The sequence below is a fragment of the Mobula birostris genome, chromosome 32, assembly GCF_030028105.1.
Source record: "Mobula birostris isolate sMobBir1 chromosome 32, sMobBir1.hap1, whole genome shotgun sequence".
Taxonomy (NCBI): Eukaryota; Metazoa; Chordata; class Chondrichthyes; order Myliobatiformes; family Myliobatidae; genus Mobula; species Mobula birostris.
In genome coordinates this window covers 22,884,526-22,899,465 of record NC_092401.1, presented here as the reverse complement: position 1 = coordinate 22,899,465, position 14,940 = coordinate 22,884,526, and the positions used below count along the sequence as shown (strand labels likewise).

The 14,940-nt window shown below is 45.1% G+C and overlaps 1 protein-coding gene across 2 annotated transcripts in view; it reads right to left on the bottom strand.

Annotated features, from left to right (window-relative positions):
* Positions 1 to 1,148: 1,148 nt before the first annotated feature.
* The window catches only part of LOC140191125 (adhesion G protein-coupled receptor E2-like), a 95,763-nt gene continuing 81,971 nt past the window's right edge, over positions 1,149 to 14,940 (bottom strand). For both annotated transcript variants that reach the window (XM_072248232.1, XM_072248231.1), the window contains exons 18-24: positions 13,377 to 13,571; positions 11,793 to 12,028; positions 10,228 to 10,294; positions 8,847 to 8,938; positions 5,742 to 5,910; positions 3,770 to 3,856; positions 1,149 to 2,167 (exon numbers count right to left, since the gene is read on the bottom strand). In XM_072248232.1, coding sequence (XP_072104333.1) covers positions 2,126 to 2,167; positions 3,770 to 3,856; positions 5,742 to 5,910; positions 8,847 to 8,938; positions 10,228 to 10,294; positions 11,793 to 12,028; positions 13,377 to 13,571 — 888 coding nt within the window. In that variant the 3' untranslated portion in view covers positions 1,149 to 2,125. The remainder of the gene's footprint in view (positions 2,168 to 3,769; positions 3,857 to 5,741; positions 5,911 to 8,846; positions 8,939 to 10,227; positions 10,295 to 11,792; positions 12,029 to 13,376; positions 13,572 to 14,940) is intronic.

Here is a 14,940-nt window from a genome sequence, read left to right as displayed (position 1 = left end):
CCCTTATTAAAGCACCACATCTTGAAGATGAAGACCCACATCTAATATTTCAGGAAATGTTTCTTCTTCTCCACCATCTGATTTCTGAATGGTCTATGAATCCATGAACAGTACCTCACTATTCCTCTGTACTGCTGATTTATGCATTTATTATAACTGAAGGCCCAGAGAACAACAATAAACTCACCAAGATCCAAGTGCCAAAGGAGGTAGATTTTCACTTTGTGGTCTCCACCGTTTCCCACTCCACCAGAGCAGAGAGGATGGAGGGGGACCGTGGTTGGAGGAGGAATCTATGAAAGATGAGGTTGGGGGAAACCACCAGAGGTGAAGTTAAGATATGTTAATTGGAGTGAGAAGGTCAGGAGGATGGGGGTTGAAAGGAGAGTTAAGTAGGGGGAAGTAGGGTCTTAGGAGAGGTCAAGAATGGGTGTGTACCTCAGCAGAGTAGAGCAATTTCAGTAGAAATGAGCCAGTAGCAATGTCCTCAATAAGACACCTTCATCTTCAGCAGGAGGTCCACAATGGAAGGAGCTAGTGGACAATAATGATTGTTCCTATAATTCCTTGTAGGTGAACTTCCACTCACAGAACAGAGGGAGTATCCTTAGGGCCAGGAGCCATTGACATGGCCCAAAACAAGATCTATGAACCAACAGAGAGAGACTCCTTCTCTGATTGCCTGAGTTCCCAGTTCTACTGGGCCTCCTTCATGAGATGTTGGAGGAATGATAGGGGAGAGGGGAGAGGAGATTTGTGGTGAAATCTGGGAATCATTCCAGGGTCATCCATTCGGAAACATTGATCCCTGCAGCCCCAGCTGGTTGTTGGGAATATTTGGGCTGAAAGGTGGCTGTGTTTGGAGACAGGGATCTGGTCCCTGTGGGCGATGAAGGTGACAGCTGCTCTAATGAGCTGTACAAAGAACACATCTCGTGGGTCTTCAGGTCAGTCGAAGACAGACCCTGAGGTGACACCTCTGGCTCTTGTTGCCACATTTATCTATTTGGTACGACAGGGGGTCATTCCCCTCAGCAAGTGATAGTCCATGTAGAACTCTCTTTCCACAGTTCAAAATCTCATTCGCTTTTAATTATTACACATTGCACTATTAGTGCAATAAGATTTATTTATTTAAGATACTTTTATTTTATGAATTTTTATCAACAGTACAGTGATTTTAAAACATGAATAAAGTAGTAAATAAACAGCTTTATTCTTACTCCAAAAAACAGATATTTCTTGTGCAGATGGTTTTAAAAAGGATATAGCAAACAAGTCTGGCAACAGTTTCCATTTATAAAGACAGAAGAGGGGAAGGCATGATGGTTCTCTCATGCTGGGATGCTCAATCACAGGCTAAAATCAGCACACTAAGTGGTGTATGTCTGTGTCTGTGTGTGTGAGTGTGTGCCTGCATATCTGCATATGTCTGTCTGTGTGCATCTGTGCAAGCACATACAGTATGTGTGTGTGTGTGTGTGTGTGTGTGTGTGTGTGTGTGTGTGTGTGTGTGTATGTGTTTCTCTGCTGCACATTTTTGAGTTCTGTGTGTGCGCATGTGTGCACATGTGCATTTGTGTGTATGTTTCCGCTATACATGTGCTTCAGGTCTGTGCAGTGAGTGCCTATGTGTGAACATGAACTGTGCACATATCCAAGTTCTGTACCTATCTGCTACATGGTGTGCATTCTGTACCTCAACTTTATGCTGAAGTTGTAAAGATACAACATGATAGGACAAGGTCAAGTTCAGATCTGGTATCTCACATTAACTTTAGGTAAGATCTCAACTATGTTGACACCAGAGTCATATATCTCATAAGGAATAACAATCAAAATAACAGGATAACTGAGCAAAATTTGGAAATTCAGCAAAAATCCTGAAATTTATTTACAATCACATTCATTATAACATCAGATCTCACACATATTCTTATACAGACTCACTTTCATACACACACTTTCAGACTTTTACAAGTCAAATAATTCTGCAGGTATGACCAATCCTCCAACAGAGCTCTCCGTGCTTGGGAGTGGGTCTTGAACCCACGAACTTCGGAGCCAGACGCACAGCGAGAGCGAAAGAGAATGAAATAAAGAAACTCCGCTGAGAAGAATCTTGTCATTGGGTCTTGGATCCCTCTGATTGGGTTGTTCTATAAGTCTGGATAAAACAAAATGAGATTGCCATCTGAGATTCGAAACAAGTGCTACACATGCCTTTACACTTCCTCCCTTACCACCATTCAGGGCCCCAGGCAGTCCTTCCAGGTGAGGCAACACTTCACCTGTGAGTCGACTGGGGTGATATACTGCGTCCGGTGCTCCCGATGTGGCCTTCTATACATTGGCGAGACCCGACGCAGATTGGGAGACGGCTTTGCTGAACACCTACACTCTGTCTGCCAGAGAAAGCAGGATCTCCCAGTGGCCACACATTTTAATTCCACATCCCATTCCCATTCTGACATGTCTATCCACAGCCTCCTCTACTGTAAAGATGAAGCCACACTCAGGTTGGAGGAACAACACCTTATATTCCGTCTGGGTAGCCTCCAACCTGATGGCATGAACATTGACTTCTCTAACTTCCGCTAATGACCCACCTCCCCCTCATACCCCATCCTTTATTTATTTTTACACACACATTCTTTCTCTCACTCTCCTTTTTCTCCCTCTGTCCCTCTGACTATACCCCTTGCCCATCCTCTAGGTCCCCCCCCCTCCTGTATTTCTCCCCGGGCCTCCTGTCCCATGATCCTCTCATATCCCCTTTGCCAATCACTTGTCCGCTCTTAGATCCACCCCACCACTCCTGTCTTCTCCTATTATTTTGGATCTCCCCCTCCCCCTCCCACTTTCAAATCTCTTACTAACTCTTCCTTCAGTTAGTCCTGACGAAAGGTCTCAGCCTGAAACGTCGACTGTACCTCTTCCTAGAGATGCTGCCTGGCCTGCTGCATTCACCAGCAACTTTGATGTGTGTTGCTGGAGATTGCTATCTATTTTGCTCCAGACAAAATCTAGTTAAAACAACTTCAAGGAGATAAAATTCTTCTATTCACTGCCCTGAGGGTTCTGCCAGGAGAGTCAAAGCTCCTTGGGATTCATGGTCAGCAGAAGGACTTGAATGGGAATGAGAACCACAGTGTGTTCATCACCTGTGTTGGCCCACAATAGTCTGTTGGAAAGCTAGTGCCTTCTTGTGTGTGGTGGGCAGAGGATGGGGCAAGGTCAGGATACCTTGCCGAGACACTGCAGACACCACTCCCAGCAAGGGGAGCAAACTGACTGGTTATTCAATCATCAGATCTCAGGCATGGTCTGAGAAGAGGGAAATAATTCACAGACAATGACTACTTCCATCAAAAGCACATCTATCGACTTACTCCTGAGCTTCAATGATGTTGTCTAGTCCCCTTCCATCAACATCCTGGAGCTGTCACCATTAACTAATTAGTACTGACCCCCTCCTTCCTCCCACCATACAAGCAAAACACAGAGTGCATCAGTTTTTAATCAATTGCCCATTATTTCAAATGCCAACTCTGAGGTATTTCAGGTTGATTGTAGGAACGTAGGTTCCTGAGACATTCACTCTTTCTCCTTCGACAGATGTCAAAAGAGAACCATTAACGTTTTGGATCTTTCTTTCGAGTAGTGTTGATGGAGGATCATCGACCCAAATCACTCAGTTTATTTCAGCCTCCCACAGACACAGCCTGACCTTCTGAATGTTTTTGCCCTTCTGGAGAAAGCTTCTCACCTCAGACATGTTCATCTCCATCTGTGAGGACTCGGTGGTGATGCTCTTCTGTTTACTAGTCAACCATTTCCGAAATTCATTAACCACCTTCAATGTAATAAGAATGATACATTAGTCATACCCAATTTTAACTAATTTAATTTATGCACAATTAAATTGGTTGCTCCTTCACACTAATAATGAACTTTGCACCTTTGTTCAATTTCATTTATTTATTTTTGTAATGGTTATCTCTACTTTTTGTAATGATTATGCAAATGTCATAACATGGTTATGAATGGTGAGAGAAACCTTTACACACTAACTATTATTTTGGAGCATGCTTTAAAGAATTTGTTAATTCCTACCTAGTAGAATAAAACTATCTTTCAATCACCCTTCTGAATCCCAAGGCCAAGTAAGAATTAAAATTTATATAGTCACTGTGTCCCATTGGCATCTTCAGTGGATCACACAGACAGAGGGAAATCTCCAAGATACTTGGTCAGATAGGGTTAGACTTTCCACATTGCCTCCCATGGAAGTAGTTCATGGAACTAATACTGGGACTGGAAAGTGCCTTGGGGCTTACAAGAAACAAATTGTTCAGGTCCTCTTGCCAAACCACCAACATCAAAAGAAGAGGATAAATTCATATATCAAAAGACTAAATGAATGTACAGAGGCATAACTAGTACATGCTATCATCTTCAAGGATTTCTGAAACTGCATGTCAAGGGCTCCTTGTCCCTCAAAATTCCCTCAGAACGTATCATTCATTGTGTACGTCCTACCCTTACTTGTTCTCATCACTTCACACTTACCATCATCAAATTTCATCTGCCAATGTTCTGCCCATTTTGCTGACTAATCAAGGTCTGTCTGTAGCCTGAGACTGTCCTCCTCACTATCAGCAACACCACCACATTTCTTTTATCAAAGAGGAATTAAATCACGATCTTTGAAAAAAATTTACAGAGAGGTGGAGAGCTTCTGGATAAGGAGGTGAAAGTTTATCAGGGGGAGAAGAAAATGAACTTTAGAGGTCACGATCATATCAGCTTGATCTTATTAAATGGCAATGAAAACCTAACGGACCATGTGGCTGACTTTTGCTTCAATTCATAGTTCAGTAAAAGACTCTCTAACCATTCATCACTATGATGATTATATGTGGAGAGTAAGATCAGGAGGAGAAATTCATTGAGTTGTGGAGTTATAGAGCAATACAGTTTGGATAGAGGCCCTTCAACCCAACAAGCTCATGCTAGTCATGGTGCCCACCCCGTTAGATCCAAATTCCTGTGTTACACCATGAGGCATTGAAGCAGAATTAGTCCATTCGACCCATTGAGTCTGCTCCTTTCAACCCACGACCCTCAAATCCCCAACCCTCCATGTACATAACCAAATATTTCTTAAATTATACCACTGTACCTGCCTCAACCACTTCTTCTGGCAGCTCATTCCATATACTCACCACCCTCTACCTCTCAGGTCCCTTTTAAATGTTTCCCCTCTCATCCTAAATCTATGCCCCCTAGTTCTGGTCTCCCCAACCATATGGAAAAGACTTTTCACCCATCTTATATATGTTTCTCATTCGTTTAAACATTTCTACAAGGTTGACTCTCATTCTCCTACATTCTAAGGAATAGAGACCTAAGCTAGTCAACCTCTAATCCTGGAAACATCCTCAAGTATTTTCTGTGCTCTTTCCAGTTTAAAAACAACTTTCCTACAACAGGGTGACCAAAACTATACACAATATTCCAAGTGCATCCTCACCAACAACTTATGAAACTGCAAAATAATGTCCGATCTCCAATGCTCATTGTCCTGACTAATTAAGGCCAGTGTGCCAGATGCCTTTCTCACCACCCTGTCCACCTCTGACCCTGCTTTCAAACTCATACTCCTGGGTTCCTCTGTTCCTTTACACCCCGAGTGCCCAACGATTCACAGTATGTGTCTGTAGGGAAGAGATTCTTACCCGGTGATTGAAAACGCAGTAAATAAGGAAAACGAACAGACCCTGGAGACTGTTGATGACTGTGAATAAGTGGGAGAACACTGCAGTGCTCTTATCAACTTGAAATATTCCAAAGCTCCATGTGCATCCCAAAACAAACATCCGTGCTGCAGCCTTAATGGTTAGGGATCTGTAGAGAAGAAGAAAAAGGAGACCAGCTGAACGAAAAACACAGGAATGATAAAATTCCTTTCAAGTGGGATCTTTCATACCCTCAGGGTTTTCTCAGCAGCCAACAGCATACTCTTGTGTTTATTGGACACATTGATGGGATCCAGGCATCACTGGACAGGATATTGCTTATTGCATCAAAACTGCCCTTGAGAAGGTGATGGTGTGCCACTGCCTAGAAGTGCTGCTTTCCTTCTGGTGCAGGTGCTCCCATGAAATGGTGGGAAAATGAGTCCCAGGATTTAGACCCAGTCATGGCAGAGGAGCAGTGAAATGTTGCCAATTCAGGATGCTGTGTTACATAAGACATGAAACAGGAGCAGGATTGCCCCTTTGAACCTTCCCTGTGATTTGTTACGATCATGGTTGCTCTAATCTTGGCTTCCACAGTACCTTCCTGCTCTCCACAAGCCCACTGTCTCTCTCATTGCTCAGACATTTGTCAATTGCTGTCTAAAAAATATTCAATAACTCCAATTCTGCATCACTCTGGGGGTAGAGATTCACCATGTTTCAAGGTAAGAAGCCCCTCCCGATTTGATTTTGAAATATTTCACCCCCATCCAGAAGCTGTTCTTTGCTGTAAGTACCTCCATCATCCTCTCACACTCTCTCTATCCCCTTCACAATCTTCTAACTTGCAAAGTAGGCCCTTCTCACCCTTCTAAACTATCATGAGTGAAGATCCATTCTGCTTACATGTCTCTCGAACATCAATCCAGCCTAGGAATCAGCCTGGTAAACCTTCTCTGCAGTGCTCACCGTTCAATTTGTCCATAAACAGTAACACAACAATATAAGATTATCAGGTCATGTTGATGTTGAGTAAGCTTGCCTCTTCTTTTCATGAAGAACCCAGAGGCCAAGAGTTAGGTTTAGCATGCCTGATGTGTCAGACACTCAGGATAGGCCAGCAGGTCTTTGGCCTGTTTCGTGTTAGTAGAGAGAATTAAATCGACTGAATATTAGGGCCCCTTGCAAAAGGAGTTTGGGGAGACAGGGCTAGAGATGCTTCACTAGTGTTTAGGGTGGCTGATGGATTTGGCTGTGAAGCTGCCACTTATCCACCCTACAACCAAGAATGGAGCCTGTTGAGTGGCAAGTGACCTTCGGGGCCCTCAGAATCACTTCACCTCTCCATGCATATCTGTTCCCAGAAGGAGTACTTCTGTCATAAACAAAATTCCAAATGCCTTCTGAAAACCCAATGACTCCTCCTTCTCTACATTATTTATTATTAGATTGACGATAGGAAACATGAGTTTCCCTTCATGATACAATGTTAGCTCTGCTTGATTACGCTCAGATTGTTGAAGTGCCTTCCGAATTAGATCTTAGTGATGTGTCCCATCTTTTGGTGACACCTTCAACCATTTTTGGTCATTGGGCTTGAGGGTAAGTGGCAGCAATCGTGTCAGTCCTGACACTGTTCTCACATGGTATGTACACAAATACGTTTCCCCCAGGCACCTCTGTCCAATGACAACTTCCCCACTTCCAATGTCACCGTCGATGGAGATCAGCTCCAAGGACAGAGACACTTCTTGGGAAGCTGCTGACTCTCACCCCACTCGCTCACCAGGGATCAATTGTAAAACAATATACTAATATAAAAGACAGAGTTGATTTGATGTTACAAAACAACAAATATCATGATATGCACTCAGTGGTCACTTTATTAGACACACCTGTAAACCTGTTCATTAATGGAAATACCTAATTAGCCAATCATGTGGCAGCAATTCAATACATAAAAGCATGCAGACATGGTCAAGAGGTTCAGTTGTTAATCAGAAGGGGGAAGAAATGTGATCTAAGAACTTTATCTGTGGAATAATTGTGGTGACAGATGGGGTGGCTTGAGTATCTCAAAAACTGCCGATGTCCTGGCATTTTCACACACAGCACCTAGAAAATACAGAGGATGGTGCAAGAACAAAAAAAAAAATCCAGTGAATGGCAGTTCTGGGGGAAAAAGCACCGTGTTAATGAGAGAGGCCAGAGGAGAATGGCCAGAGTGATTTAAGCTGAAAGCAAGGTAACGGTAATTCAAGTAACCATGCATTACAACAGTGGTGTTCAGGAAAGATTCTTTGAACACACAACACGTCAAACCTTGAAGCAGATGGGCTACAGCAGCAGAAGATGTTGGTGTATCTAACAGAGGTGCCTAATATAGTGACCATCAGTATGTCAGTGATAATGAAGTTTTTCGGTGAAAACAAACCTGATTCTGATTCTGAAAGATGAGGTATGTGCAAGGAGATCTTGGTGTCCCCTCCCTATAATAATCCAAAGAGGAAGCAAGTGCGTATATTTACTTTGTAACATCAAGGATGCCTGAGACATTTGGGACCTAGCCACATGGGTCATGTGCTGTTGGCTCTCAGTAGGAGTGTCTCTGTGTTTTGCCAGGTCATGAACAACAGCAGCTTCCATGCCAGGACTCTGCCCCATGTCAGGGTCCTGAGAGGCCAGGCTAGTGATGGACACATAGTGGAACATAGAACAGTGAACATGGCACAGTACAGACCCCACAGTCCATGATGTTGTGCAAAACTTTTAACTTACTCCAAGATTAAGGTAACCCTTCCCTCCCACATAGGGCTTCATTCTACTTTCATCCATGTGCCTATCTAATAGTCTTTCAAATGTCCTAAATGTACCTGCCTCTCCCACCACCCCTGGTAGTGTGCTCCACACTCCCACCACTCCCTGTGTGAACAACTTACCTCCATGATCACGCCCCACCCCCCCAACACCCCCCCCCGTACTTTTCCTCCAATCACATTAAATTATGCCATCTCGTATTCGCCATTGTTGATCTGGGAGAAAGATGCTGGCTGTCCACTTCATGCCTCATATCATCTTACATACATCCATCAAGTCACTTACTTGGTTTCCTTCAGCTTCGACACCTCCTTGTTGCGCGAGTTCAAATGGCGTCTCAGTAAGTAGAGAGTCGCAAATAAAAGGACTGTATTGACCTGGCGAGAGAGAAACAGAGAGTGCGAGATAGAGGGAGGGTTTGTGTGACAGAGAGAGAGTGAGGAATGATAGAGGGAAGAGTAAAAGAGGGTGAGAGAGAGAAACAGTGAGTTTCATGAGGAAGACAGAACACATTCTCCAAATCCCACACTCAATTCATCCCTCCCAGTTTACTGTCTCACTCACTGACATTCACACTTTCCGTGGATTTCATCATGACACTCTCTCATCTAAAATTCTGCTTGCCCCCAAACTCTCCACTTATATATTTTGGAAAACCAAAATTCTTCGAGCTGTAACCCAAGGGATGGGATTTTCCACAGAATCCGGATGCATTGGGATGACTAGGAAACCCAGGAGAGGAATTAACTGGGAATTGTTCACCACTCACCACTATGATGAGTCAGTGGGATCTGTCAGCTGGGAATTCCAGGCCAGAAGATTGGGAAGCAGGCCCCCAGTTTCTCTGCTTCTTTCCTCCATCCTGCCCTGAATCAAAGAGCCGGTGCCCCTCAACCTGCCTATTCCTCCTTGCTGCTCCTTTTAATTATGCAGATGGACACAACCAAACCCAAACCTAGGCCCACCCTACTCAGTGATAAATAATAGGACAATGAAGATGGTGGAAAGCGATACCATACCTTAACACAGTTTAACAACAGGAACTTGCTTTTAGATCAAAATCTTTCATTAAGTCCAAAATGTGAAGCATTTTACGAACTGTCCCAACACTTGGGTTAAAGCGGTACCTAATCTGCAAATGTGCCAATGTTCAAAGGGATGAAAGCAACCATGAAGAGTCCGTTATCACTGGGCCCAGTGCACCCACGACTCAGAGAGGGTCTGGGGGGAGGGGGAGAATGATGGCGAAAACTACCCAGGACGTGCAGGCTGGGTGCATCCTTTGTGTAACTCAGTGGCTGGGGTTCAGGATAACACCATGTTGGGGTTGATGGAGTCAGTGGCTCAGGGTTAAGAGTGAAAGCAACAGATCAGAGGTCAAAGGCCAGCCCCTAGGTCAGAGGTGCAATTGACACACACACCTGAGGGCCAGGTTCTCTGATATTTCTTCAGTTATCAAATGTGCTGACCACACTGAGTGTCAGACACATTAACATTGAGAGGACACCGATGCTTCTCACAGTCCATGAGTTATTCGTGAGGGGTTGTGACACTGGACACAGCCCCTCAGCAGAGGCACCATCCCTGACTGTGATCCTTCCCCACTGAGCTTTTGGAGAACCCTGGTCTGGAACAGCTGCAGTGCAGAGAGAAACAGGAAGCTTACCAAAATCACGAAACAGACCGGGCCCTGGAAACTCCAGTTAAACCCCGACTCGTGCTTCAGCCAACAGCTGTGAGGATGGAAGAGTTTCGTCACTGAGTGGCAGTCAGTTTGTGAAATACATTGAGAACATCAGCGGATCAACAGTGCAGGAAAGCGGCAGCCAATCTCTGCATGGCAAGATCCCAAACAATAACAGTGCGCTGATGACCAATCAATGCCATTGGTTAAGGAATGTTGTCCTGAATGTGGAGGAAAATGGCCTGTGCTCTCCTTTTTTATAGTTTGTTGGGATAAGTTCTGTCTGTTCAAAACTACAGACCAGACTTGGCTCTGATATGTCCTCCAATGACAGCACCAGTGACAATGTGACTCTTTCTCAGCTCTACACTGGAACTCAATCTCTGTCCACAGAGTTGGGCATCTGTCATTAAACTGGGAGGGCAGAGCCACCTAGCACAGGAGAGAATTGAGAAGGACGGGGAGGGGCATCACCCCGTCTCCCTCCCTGCCCCACATGCAGAGACTGGGGTTGATAGTGACCAAGTCCAACAGCATCAGGCAGCTGGCGTTTCAACAGAAACCTTGTTTGCCTCTCTCATTGTGGTCAATCCCAGAAGAAGTTGAGGGAATGATTAGTCATTAGCTGACCAGCTCAGCAATGTTCTGTGATGCTGGGATCTCAGCCAGACTCACTTCTGCAGGTCCCTGGATGGAGATCAGTGGTATATTCGATCACTGCAAACTCTTCCCTTTGATCACATGTCAACAGGCTGCTGAAGTAGGTGGACACTTGTTGGATCAGGGTGTAAAGAGCCCTGGAATTAAACTAGGGTAATTGGTTCAGTCAGAGTTGATTGGTAAACACTTGGAGATGCCAAATGGTCTTCTCCTGATGTCCCTATGATTCCTAGGATTCCCCTCCGGCCCATGGCCAATCTCAGACCTCTCAGTGGTTCAGCAGCTGAGATCAGTTGGGACAGGATCTGTCAGCGGGTGAATTCAAACCCTCCCCAGTCCCCGGGAGCAACTCAGACAATACCCACAATAACCCTCATGAGTCTTTTCCTTTTTACTAGTTTCAAGGCAGCTTCTCCATGCAATCACCATTTGGGGAATATTGAATGCAATATTATCAAGGTTTCAGATGAAGGGTTCTTGATGAATTTTATGCTTTGTTCTCAGAGCTGGTACAGGACTCAGCTCACGTCCTGTGTTCGGGCAGTGGCTTCAATCCTAACCTTGGTTGCCATCCAAGTGGAGTTTGTATGTTGTCTCCAAGACCGTGTTGGGCTTTCCCTTAGAGCTCCAGTTTGATCCCACATCCCAATGGTGTGTTATTGACAGTAAATTATCCCTTGCTGTGGGTGGGTGGAGAAGCATCAAAGGGGAGTTGATGGTCATGTGTGAGAGGATAAGGTGCAGGGGTAGAGGGAGATAAGGAGGGGCAATGGGACTGATGGGATCTCCACAGGAAGCTAGCATGGACCTGATGGACCAAATGGCCTCTTCCTGCGTCACAGTCAGTTGTATCACTCTACCACATTTCCTTATCATTTAATACTCACGTGGTTTCTGTTCCATAGCCTCCGGGGTTTATTGCCGCTGAGATAGTGACTATCACAGCAGGAACAGCATAAGCAGAAACGTACAGGTATCTTCGTTTGATGATATGTGTGCGAGTGAAATTGGTGACTTTCAGGTTTCTGGACATGATGAAAAGCTGCAAACTGTCCAGGAACATCCAGACGAAGACGGCAAGGAAGAGGTAATGCAGACACCCGGCAATCAGGGCGCACACAACCTAAAGAAAGAGGCAACACAGTGGATAGTGGGCAACTCGGGGCAAAAGCAGAGGGCAGTCAGAGACAGGGATGCAGGCAGGAACATGCTGAGACGGGTCAGAGACACACAAGTGGAAAGAAACAGAGAGAGAAAAACATGGCTAAAGACATTCACATGGACACAGAGAAAAACATATGGCATCAGAAATGGACTGACAACCTATTCCAGCTCCCTCTTACCTCTTCTCTTCTCCTCACCTGCCTAATACCTCCCTCTGGTTCCCATCCTTCCCTTTCTCCCCTGCTCCACGTTCCGGTCTGATCAGATTACTGTTTCTTCAGCCCTTTAACTTCTTCAGCTATCATCTCCCAGCTCTTTATTCATACACCTCCCCCCGTCACACACAGTCCTTCCGCCTCACCTCATCTCACCTATCACCTGTCAGATTGTAATCCTTCCTCTCTCCTCTCCCTCTGATTCTGACTTCTGCTCCCTTCCTCTCCAAGGGTCTTAGCCTGAAATCTCAACAGTTTATTCCCCTCCATAGATGCTGCCTGACCCACTGACTCCAGCGTTTTGTGTGTGTAACTCAGAGATACAAACACAGAGACTCTGACATAAATCAGTACACAAACACCTGTACACAATGGAAGAGATAATCTGCAAACATATAAAGAACACGGTGGTGATATACACCAAAGATTTATTAATTAGTAGTAATTTAGTAATAAAATTAGAATAATACACAAAGGAGATGGAGGAACTCCAAGGGTCAGTAGGTATCTATGAAGGGACACGGACATTAGACGTTTCACATTGCCTGACCTCCTCTGTTCCTCCAGCTCCCTTGTGATTTGCTCCAAATTTCCAGTGTTTGCAAACTCTTGTGAGTCCATAAACTTAGAACATCTTTGGTACTTTTTACAAAATATCTTGTTGCAGCTCCAGATCTGCAAAGTGTGCTGATGTCACTCATTCTTCAGTGACCCGTAAACTCAGTGACAGGGGTAATCCACTGCACCCCAGGGTGAATGTGAATGAGAAGGTTTGGAGTGCCCCATGAGGTCATTGGGCAGGAGGGCAGAGGGAGGGAAAGGGCAACGTTCTGTGGTGACAAGACCGTGGGGAAGGGGTGGGTCTCCAATGCTCGGAGGCTTTGGCTACCGTTGCAATGAGGATCTGATTAAAGGGATGGCACGCTGATCATGATGAGCTAACGGAAGGAGAGGACACCAGAGGATAGTGGTAGGAGGGCAGGGGCTGAGATCCTAATACACCCACGTTAAGTCTGGCTTTGCTGCAGAATTTGACCAACTGCACATTCAGAAGCTCTATGAGAATTAGAGGAGGGAATTCGGATTTCTTACCGGCTGTTTAATCCGCATTCCGATCAGAAAGACGAACTGTGCCAGGAAGAGGGTGATACTCAGGTGCTTGTGAAGATTGGTGTTAGCATTCTGGATGGATTTGCAGTTGACAAATATGGCAATGGAGGCGGCGAGGCAGAAAAGGGAGATGATGAGGCCGACGTAAGTGATCATCTCCAAGTGCCAGTCGTCAGTCTGCAAACACAAAGTGGGGAACCACGTTCAGGAATCGGCTGTGATAGAGTCTCCAGGGACAGAGTTACTATGACAGAGTCTCCAGGGACAGCATTAGACATGGTGATCACTGGTGGTACAAAGCAATTGTGCTCACCGCTACACTACCATGTCATCCACATCTAATACCGTACTGTATCCTTGGCACAACTAATAAAGGTCGGAGCATTAATTGATCTCTGGAGGAACTCAGCGGGTCGAGCAGTGTCTGTGGGAGGAAAGGGACTGTCGGTGTTTTGGTTTGAAATCCTGAATCAGAACCAGAATGTCACCTCAGTCCTGATACAGGGTTCGGACCTGAAATTTTGACAATTCCTTTCCCCCTACAGACGCTGCTCGACCCCTTAAGTTCCTCTAGCAGATTGTTTGTTGCTCCTCAGTCCAGCGTCTGTGGTTTCTCGAGTATCTGTAATGAGGGTAGGTCTTACAGAGTGAATGGTGAGGACCTGGTGTGTGGAGGAACAGTGTGTAAAGTCAATGTGTTCCTGAAGGTGGAAATAGAGGTTGCTAAGGCTGTAAAGAAGGCATCGGTTACTTCCTGCATTAGTCAGGGAATAAAATATAAATACAGTACAGGCAGGAAATGGTAAAACTTTAAGCAACATTGTCTAGACCACAGCTAGAGTGCAGCTGAGTGAGCTGCTGACTTGTTCTCTGTAACTGAGGCTACATAATTTCCTGAGAAATGGTGACAGAGGGACTCCTTCTGTTACAAGCCTCCTGCCAACATTTGGCGGTTTCCTGTCTCCCTCTGCACTGTGGGAAAGTGTCATGAAAAATATCAGTGGAGAGGGTGAAGAGGTGATTCACGAAGCCTTAGCTCACCCAACCTATCCTCATAAGACATGCTTTCCAATCGTAAATCCCCCCTGAAGCCTCTCTAAATCTTCCACATCATTCCTGTAGTGAGGCAAACAGAACTGAACACAGTACTCTGACAGCAATCTAACCACATCTGACTAAGGAAGGCCAACACACTATATGCCTTCTCGACCACTCTTTTGACTTGCATGGCATCATTGTTTTCTTTTTCTTGGAGCAGAGGATGCTGGCGGAGCACAGAACGAATAGATACTGGGAAAATTTACACCATAGCAGAAGTGTCAAAATGCAGACAGCAGAGGTTGAGAGGAAGGGGTATGGATTTCGAAGGGATTTGTGGAAGGATTGTTTCACCCACTGGGAACACACTGCCTTGCGGGGGTGGCAGAGGCAGGTGCATCACCACATTTCAACGACATCTAGAGGAGGATTTGTATCACCAATATATAGAAAGCTACAGAACAAATTTTAATGTAGATGACCTTTAATGGTCAGCATGGAGAATGTG